Source organism: Podarcis bocagei (assembly GCF_964188305.1).
Source record: "Podarcis bocagei genome assembly, chromosome: 14".
Taxonomy (NCBI): domain Eukaryota; kingdom Metazoa; phylum Chordata; class Lepidosauria; order Squamata; family Lacertidae; genus Podarcis; species Podarcis bocagei.
The window spans coordinates 27,614,065-27,623,901 of record NC_138139.1 but is presented as its reverse complement, the minus strand read 5'-3'; the positions used below and the strand labels follow the sequence as shown (position 1 = coordinate 27,623,901).

The 9,837-nt window shown below is 46.7% G+C and overlaps 1 protein-coding gene across 1 annotated transcript in view; it reads right to left on the bottom strand.

Annotated features, from left to right (window-relative positions):
* Positions 1–9,837, bottom strand: part of SMAD6 (SMAD family member 6) — a 56,309-nt gene that overhangs the window by 34,205 nt on the left and 12,267 nt on the right. Inside the window, exon 3 of the mRNA XM_081171208.1 lies at positions 5,011–5,088. Coding sequence (XP_081027334.1) covers positions 5,011–5,088 — 78 coding nt within the window. The remainder of the gene's footprint in view (positions 1–5,010; positions 5,089–9,837) is intronic.

The window sequence follows — 9,837 nt, the reverse complement described above, 5'->3', positions numbered from 1 at the left end:
GGCTCAGATTCTGCCTGTGGGCTTCCTTTTGGGGCTTCTGGTCAGCCACTGTGAGAACAGGATGCTGGACTAGATGGGCCACTAGCCTGATCCCACAGGGCTTGTATCCCAAGTTCTTAAAGGGGCATGCATGGGGCCACACCAGGCCAGAGACTTCCTGCCAGAGACTGAACTCCACTGACGTTGCTCAAGTATGGCACGCTCAGGGTTAACTTCAGCTTGTCTCTTATCCTATATATATGTAATCCTCCCCACTGGGGAAAAGATAAATAGCCCACATTACACTCTTATGAAGAGTTGCGCCACTTGAAATTCCACGGTAGGAGATGGGAATATCCAGTTACACTACAATCTTGGTCACAAAGTGATCGTTATTTTGTTCCCAAAGAAAAGTTTAAACCCGCTTTCTTCTCCCGTCAACAACGCAGGGCTCAGATACCACAGAATCTAATCCGCCACCTTCCCCCTGGAAGCTCACAGCTATTGTGTGTTTTCATCTGCGGTTTATTTAAAGAGGGGGCTGTATGTGGAAATGGATCATTCCAAGACATTATTTTAGAACTGAAAGCGCCGAAGTTTTCATGCTGAAAATTCATATGCGAGCCTTTGGTCAGAAGCTATATTTACTGAAGTTCCACATCTGAGTCACAAGCCAATATAGGCCAAGCCCCGATCCAAACGCCAGCTCTCCTTCCTGGGTTGTGGGGCTGGAGAAATATCTCAAATTCCTGAATGTCAGAATCAAATTCGTCCATGCTCACCCAACACTTCCTCCCCGCTCTCAGATTTAGCACCAAGAGGAAAAAGAGGGCAGAGGAAAACCCAGGATTTCCTGGGTTGTTTCTTGACAGAATCAGAGAATAGGAAGGGACCCAAGGGTCATCTAGTCCAACCCCCTGCAGTGCAGGAATCGCAGCTAAAGAATTCCTAGCAGATGACTATTCAACCTCTACTTAAAAACTTCCAATGAAGGAGTGTCCACCATTTTCTCACTGAGTCCGTTCCACTGTCGAACAGCTCTCACCCTCAGAAAGTTCTTCCAAAGTTTATTCAGAATCTCCTTTGTGGTCATTTGAATCCCTCTGTAGCAGCAGAAAACAAGCTTGCTCCATCTTCTACATGGCTGTCGTATCCTATACTGCTGAATTGTGAGGGAATCACGCAAGTGAAACCTTAGTTGGTTCCATCTTCAGGTTTTCTCCTTGTCCAGAATAGGTCTCAAACTCTGCCAGCAGAAAGGTGGGTGTGGTAGGGCAGAGGCACTTTCCTGACGCTGGCAATGCATCTCCTGACCTAGATGGGGCCAAGGAGGTCAGTACTGCGGTGTCAGGACTCATCCAGTGCTCCAACTGGTGCACCCACACAGCCCCTAACTCACTGCCACCCTGCCTAGTCCAGGGAAGTAATGGTGACACTGGTGTCAGGAAGACAGCTCCACTCCACAGCATGGATGGCTGAGACCTTTTGCTCTAACACAGTGATTCCCAAATTGGGTGGCACCCCCTCCCAGAGGCAGGAATTACCTAGCAGGGCACTAAGAGGCAAGGAGGTGGCAGGGGGGCTTTGGAGGTACAAATGACCACCAGACTTTGAAAAGCTGATACAGCATTGGATCAAGTTATTAATTTTGCTGGCCTAGTTAAGCAAACTAAATAGTTAATGGGACTTTGAATAAATGTGCAATTATTTGTTACTGCTTTGCATTTCATTGTGTTGTTATCTTCCTTAGTGGACTGTGCAAACCACTATTCTGAAAGCTTTTTTAATAGGGTAGAGCAGGGAACCAAGGGGGTGCTGGCCCCAAAAAGTTTGGGAGCTGCTGATTTAACAGGTTAAAGGTAAAGGGACGCCTGACCATTAGGTCCAGTCGTGACCAACTCTGGGGTTGTGGCGCTCATCTCGCTTTACTGGCCGAGGGAGCTGGCGTACAGCTTCCAGGTCATGTGGCCAGCATGACGAAGCCGCTTCTGGTGAAACCAGAGCAGCGCACGGAAACGCCATTTATCTTCCTGCCGGAGCGGTACCTATTTATCTACTTGCACTTTTACATGCTTTTGAACTGCTAGGTGGGCAGGAGCAGGGACCGAGCAACGGGAGCTCACCCCGTCGCGGGGATTCAAACCGCCGACCTTCTGATCAGCAAGTCCTAGGTTCTGTGGTTTAACCCACAGCACCACCCGCGTCCCTTGATCTAGCAGGCTACAAAGCAGCAATTGGAAGTCTCAAGTCTAGCCAAATCTGCTTCAAGAGCAACAAGATGTCAGTTACTCAACCATAACTTTGAGGGGACACAGCTGAAACAGCCACAACAACACCAGCAGCATTTGAGGAGAGGACATTTGCCACCATCACGTCCAACTCTGCAAAGCATCTTCAAGTCACTACTGTCCCGGGTCAAGGTTCCCTGCATGTTTCAAAAGGAAGATGGAGAAGAAGTCGCAATTTTCAACCCCAGCTATGGGGTTCATTGAATTGTGTTAATTGCTTTGACCAATTAGACGCTGTCGTTTGCTTTACTTACATGCTACTCTGTTTAATATCATAGTGATTGCCTTGCTTGTTGCTGTTTTAATGCCACCGTGGTTGTTGCAAGCTCAACACTTCTTGTTGGAAAAGCAGAACACAAACATTAAACCAAACCAAACCAAAATTAAACCAGTTGGGTATTTGACAACAACAAGCCACAGCAGTCAGGAGAAGATCCGTGGCCAGTGAGTAAAACCTGGCCATAAGGACTGCCATTTGTCAACTACTCGGATGTGGTTATCATCTTTTTTCTGCCTGCCTTGAGAGAAAGCAGGATGTGCGCATTTCTGAATAAACAAATCACAGCTTCAGAAGAAAATGATGGGAGTCTTCCAAAACCCCCACTTTTCTACCAATTGCCAATCTGGTCTGATTACAACCATGGCCATCCTATTTCCCTTTGCTTCTTTCCAAACAGGTCTCTAAATCAAGCTCCCTCAGCTTGGTGCCCTCCATATACTTTGGTCTGCAGCTGCCATGAGTCCCACCCAGCACAGACAATTGTCAGGGATACAAAACATCTGCAGGGCATTGGGCTGGAAGAATGCAAACTCCCACCTACCACATTAGGACGGCAACAAAGAAATACTACACTTCCTGGTCTCAGCAAACTTGTTTATGGCTTGCTGCTGGCTCAAAAAACTATGGGAAATTGAAAGGGTGGGCAATGTCTGAAGCACATTTTCAAAAGCAGTAGCCAGGACTAATTAAAACGTGAAACTTGGAGTTCCACAACAAATAACAAGAGGAGTATGAGAACTTGATTATCCAAGTTTCCCTTGGGCAAACCAAGTCCTACAAAACAGGAGAGATCATTTGCAAAGGGAACAACCGGTTGCCCGATGGAGCAGACAGACTGTCCCAGTGACCGCACGTTTTCATTCTTCTTTTTCCCCAAGCCAGCAATATGGTGCAAGAGAAACTTCCAACTGACACCAAATTAGGAAAATATAACAGCAATTCACATGGCAGGGACATTTTTTGGGGGGGTTACAGAAACACAGAACTCCATCGTGCTCCATGGAAAACTAGATCATTTCCACTTTAAAATTCGAGCCAAGATTAGTTCCCAATATTTATGACAATTTTTTTGAAGAAACAGATAATCAGATAAATGGAAACATACAAACAAAGCTCCATTTGCAGAGATACTTAGAAGGCATGCACTGATTATGAAACAAAACTGGGTAGATAAAGGATTCTCAACTCTAGATTAACTGCCCCACCCCCAGTAAATACCCATATTAGCAACTCTGTGGCCTTCCAGGTGTTATTAGAACCAGCTGCACAAATCTAAGATGGGGAACACCTGGATTACCAATAATACTTATGAAAAGGATCTAGGGGTCTTAGTGGACCACAAGCTTAACATGAGTCAGCAGTGTGATGCAGCAGCAGAAAAAGCTAATGCTATTCTGGGTTGCATCAATAGATGCATAGTGTCAGATCAAGGAAAGTCGTAGTCCTGGCTCTGGTCTGCCTTGGTCAGACTTCACTTGGGAGTACTGAGTCCAGTTCTGGGCACTATAAGTTTAAAAGGATATGGACAATCTGGAACCTGTGCAGAGATGGGTGACCAAGATGATCAAGGGTCTGGAAACTAAGCCTTATGAGGAACCGTTGAGGGAGTTGGGCATGTTTAGCCTGCAAATGACTGAGGGAGAAACGATAGCAGTCTTCAAATATCTAAAGGGCTGTCACATGGAGAATGGAGCAAGCTTGTTTTCTCCTGCTCTGAAGGCTAGGACCCAAACCAACGTCTTCAAGTGACAATAAAGGAGATTCTCTAAACATCAGGAAAAACTTTCTGACACTAAGAGCTGTATCAGTGGAAGGAGGAAGACCTCCTTGGAGGTTTTTAAGCAGAGGCTGGATGACCATCTATCATGAATGATCTAATTGAGATTTCTGCACTACAGAAGGTCAAACTAGATGAACCTTGGTATCCCTTCCAACTCTAAAATTCTATGATTCTATAGGATGGCCAATGGTCAGGAATAATGCAAATGGTCCAGGAACATCTGGAGGGCCACAGGTTCACGGACGCTGGCCTACACTGCAAGAGTAAACTGCTTTTAAACCATTTTAAGTGCCGCAACATCCCATAGGGAGCCCTGGGGCCAGAGGTTTAGTGATGGGGTTCAAACCCATATTAAGAGATCCTGAGCCCCCCCCATAACTGCAATTCATGGAGCCTCCTACACTACTTTTAGGTGTGTACCACACCTACGCCTTAATTTTCTCTTTCTATTCCATGTCAAGCAAAACCATTAACAAATATCTTGGATAAAATTCTGAGGCTACGAAGCCCTGGGAAAGGTCCCTTTGATATACACGACCATCACCCCTTTGTTTCCCATATTCAAATGAGCATTTCAACTTCTTGGATTATATTTCCCAAGAGAGAGTCAGTTTCTAACACTGAGTCTGACAAAGTTGCCCCAAAGAGTCCCTTGATTTCAACACGCTGAAAAATCTGCTAACCTGAAAATTCTCCAGGGGTGACATTGGGCGAGTTTGTAGCCTCTGTTTCAGTGTATGACAAGGTGGAATCTGAAAGATCTAGAAGCAAAAGTAAGAGAAAAGACAAGGGTTATTTCCTAGAAGACAGGCATCTTATTTGCAAAGACTCTGAAACCCAAGTTGCCGCTCACTCAAAACACAAAATACGCTGGCACACAAAAAAGCTTTCATTTCAAAACCAAATCCTTATCGTTCTTTAAAGTCTTGCCTTGCCCTTTCTAGGGGTCAATGTACATGTTGCCCTTTTGGTGAAGCCACACAAGCAAGCAAATCCCACTACTGGTTACACAACCCACCTGGAGCAAAAATGTAGAAGGTTCCTCACGCAGTCCGGGGCTGGAAGGTGGAGACGGATGACCTATTTGCTCCAGAGAAATCAGTCCCCAAGCAGGAAGGGTGACAGAGGGGTTAAGGGACAAGTGGAAAATGGCAACAGCAACTGGGAAGCATGGAGTTAGGGGGTTGTTCTTGGGAGCACTCGATAGGATGGCTTGCTGGATCAAGGAAGTTGGCTCAATTCTCCCAGAAGACAACACAGGTGAAAGCATAGCTGTCAACTTACAGATTTGAAAATAAGGGACCAGCAGCCTCGAAAATAAGGGATCAGCAGCCAAAATAAGGGATTTTCCCAGCACAGGTATGTTCAGCTTCTGAGCCCCTCCAAGCCAAAGGCAGAAAGCCCAGCCAGCAGCCAAACGAAGCCTCAAGCGGTGGTTCCCACAGCGCATCAACCCGGCAAAAGGGATGCAGCAAGGAAAACCACCGTCACCTCTCCACTGGGAAGCGCTGAGCAAAAGTGAGTCCCCAGGCAACGCGGCCGATTTGATTGGCACAAGGCATGCAAACTCCACCCCCTAGTCATTCTTAGACTCCTTATTGGGTGAGCAACACAGCCAAGAAACACAGCTGGAGCCTCCCTCCTCCCTGGCCGGCAAGGAGGGAGGGAGAGGAGCTGCTTCCTTTGAAACCCGGGAAATTTAAGGGACATCATCAATAAGGGACAGCAGCGGGACACGGCACTGGGATAAGGGAGTTTCCCGCCAAATAAGGGACGGTTGGCAGCTATGCGTGAAAGGCAGACTCGTTAAGTACGCTGGAAGGGGATATGGCAGGAATTGGGAAACTTAAGGGCAAATGAGGCCCCGCAGGCGTCTCTCATTGGTCCTCAGAACTCTCCCTAGGCCACACCCCCTCTCCCAGGCCACGCCCCTCAGCAGCACAGCTCCACAACCCATTCCTTTGCCCTTGAACAGAGATGATGGAGAAGTACAGAGAGCCTGCTTAGCCAGAAGCCCTAATGGGAAATGCACAAGCAGGACCTGAGCACAAGGACCCCTCGTGTGGTTTCCAGCAACCATAGGAGCCAACTTCTAGGCACTGAGGTCCCTTCAGCCCTCCCCATAAAATATTTGAGGGGGCTGCCCCCCCCCCAGTTGATGGGCATCGCCATTCAAATGGGGGGAATGTGATCAATTATGCAGGGCAGGGCTTACCAATGGCACCCTCCCAATAGTTTATTCAAGTTGCCACCCCTGCCAGCATTTGGAAGCATTAATGTAAAGGCAGAAAATTGCCATCATAGCTACTGATAGCCTTCCCCTCCATGAATATGCCCAATCCCCTTTTCAAGCCATTCAAGTTGGTTTGCCATCACAGCCTCCTGTGGAAGAGAGTTCCATAGGTTAACTATGCACTGTGGTTGGTCCCTGTGGAACAGGATGCTGTTGCTAGATGGGCCATTGACCTGATCCAGGAGGCCTCTTCTTATGTTCTTATATTCTCCATGAATTTGTCTAAGAGGCACCCACGTTGGTGACCCTCCCTACCATAAACGTTTCCATCAACTAAAAAAAGAAATCTGGCTATGGTTGAAAATGTGGGATCTTCTGCTTGCAAGGCCTCTTGAGATATGGTGGCCCCTCACCGAACTTCACACTAGCCCCATTTCCCTTTGTTTCATGTCCCTGCAGATCCAAGCGCCATTCACTGCTCCCCTTCCCTTTCCTGAAACACCGAAACTGCCCTCAAAAATAACCCAAGGTTGAGTGGATCAAATCAAACAAGTAGGAACTTGGGAGCGCCGCGGATAAGGTTACACTAAGCCTCCAAACAATTCATCGTTACTATACTTAATTATCACTATTAAAATTCTTGAAGCTGTTTATTCTTGTTTCCTTCCTCCCTTCCTTCCTCCCCTGCTGAAACCAAGGAAACTTTGTTTTAACAAGTTAAAAGTCTTTGTTGATCTTTCTCCCTCTCTCCTCCACCCACCCCCACTTTGCTTGCACCCCTTTAATTAAAAAGGTGCTCTAAATGTTTGCTCCAAGATCAACTCCGTGTGTGCGTCGCCCTCCCCCATCCCTTTTCTTTTCAGTCAAACCAGCCTGAAAAGCAAAGCTTCACTTCGCGTTGTGTCACTCAAAGTTCTCCGTCTAGGGAATGCAACTCAACTTGGTGCACTGTGTAGGTGCTCTGAACTACAACTCCCATCAGCCGCAGTCAGCATCTGGAGGGCACCAGGTTGGGGAAGGTTTGAAGAAATTATGACACCTCCAGTGCAGGAATATGCAAGTGGCCCATATGGGGATAGAACCCACAAACTTGGCATTATCAGCACCACGCTCTAAACAACTGAGCTAGTTCTCCTCCATCTCATTTAATCCCCACAACAACCCTGTGAGGTGGGTTAAGCTGAGAGGCAGTGACTGGTCCAAGGTCTCCCAATGAGCTTCATGGCCAAGTGGGGATTTGAACTCTGGTCTGCCAGATCCTAGCCCAATACAATGGTACCTCGGGTTAAGTACTTAATTTGTTCCGGAGGTCTGTTCTTAACCTGAAACTGTCCTTAACCTGAAGCACCACTTTAGCTAATGGGGCCTCCCACTGCCGCCACACCACTGGAGCACGATTTCTGTTCTCATCCTGAAGCTAAGTTCTTAACCCGAGGTACTATTTCTGGGTTAGCGGAGTCTGTAACCTGAAGCGTATGTAACCCGAGGTACCACTGTACTCTAACCACTACACCACACTGGCTCTCATACTTAATTTGAGCAATTGATGTGCACTGTTATAGTTCTATTGCTTTTGTTATTGTATTCCATAATATGTACTATGCAACAAATCTTTAAAATAAGCAGTTAATTTTTTTTTAAAGTCTATACAGTGGTACCTCAGGTTAAGTACTTAATTTGTTCCGGAGGTCCGTACTTAACCTGAAACTGTTCTTAACCTGAAGCACTATTTCTGGGTTAGCGGAGTTTGTGACCTGAAACGCATGTAACCTGAAGCATATGTAACCTGAGGTACCACTGTATTGGACAAATACACATTTTCCTTGTTATGTTCTTAGGAGGGTTCTCGTGAAGAGCCCTGAACTTTAAAAGGTACCACTATACCACTGTATTTGGTGATTGCTTATTTGCAAGGGATATGGGGTGGGCTGCACACGATCCGAAATTATGATTCTTGACTTTGCATTCCCACCTAACTGACCAGCCTCCCAACCCCAAAAAGCCAGAGGCAGATTCGGGCACTCCATCCACTGAGGTCTGTGCTTGAATTCCTCAGAAGCAATATATACTTTGGAAGGCCACTCCTTTTGGATTTCACTAGCTTTTAAAGTAGGTCAATTTTTTTCCCCAGTTCCCAGCTTCTTTGACCATTTTTCCTTTGCTTGATTTGGGGGAAGGGGGAACAACAACTGGAACGTGTCCAGACGAGGGCAACCAAAATGGTCAAAGGCCTGGAAACAATGCCTTATGAGGAACGGCTAAGGGAGCTGGGCATGTTTAGCCTGGAGAAGAGGAGGTTAAGGGGTGATATGATAGCCATGTTCAAATATATAAAAGGATGTCACGTAGAGGAGGGAGAAAGGTTGTTTTCTGCTGCTCCAGAGAAGCAGACACGGAGCAATGGATCCAAACTACAAGAAAGAAGATTCCACCTAAACATTAGGAAGAACTTCCTGACAGTAAGAGCTGTTCGACAGTGGAATTTGCTGCCAAGGAGTCTCCTTCTTTGGAATTTGCTGTGGTGGAGTCTCCTTCTTTGGAGGTCTTTAAGCAGAGGCTTGACAACCATATGTCAGGAGTGCTCTGATGGTGTTTCCTGCTTGGCAGGGGGTTGGACTCGATGGCCCTTGTGGTCTATTCCAACTCTATGATTCTATGATTCTAAGGAGAGAAATTAAATCCAAAGCATCTCACATTGCTGTGTTTAAGGGAGGCTTGTCACCTTTGCTGTGGCCAGATTCTTTTAGCAGATTCACTTTTCCCTTAGTTGGCAGAGCACAAGACTCTATCAATCTCAGAGTCGTGGGTTTGAGCTCTATGTTGGGCAAAAGATTCCTGTATTGCTGGGGGTTGGTCTAGATGACCCTCAAGGTCCCTTCCAACTCTACAATTCTGTGATTCCCCTACTGCTGCACTGATCTGCGGGTGGCAGACAGACAAAAAGCAACCCGCCTGCAACCGTTGGATTTTCTGCCTACCGTACAGGTGCCAATAGCTCAGGTGCCCTATCAGTGAAAAATGTGGTAACCAAAGACTATAAAGAGAGCTTGGGTGGGCATTAGCTCAGTAGCAGAACATCTGCTTTGCATGAAAAAGGTACCACACAGTTTCTATCTCCAGAATCTCAAAGCAGGGCTAAGAATGCTCTCTGTCTGAAACCCCAAAGACTCTCTGTCCCTGTACATCCCCAAGAGCGTTCCTGGGATCTTCTAGGGGAGCACTATAAGTGGTCCTCCATGGCCCAGAAGCACAACTCATGCCAACAAGTCATCGTGCC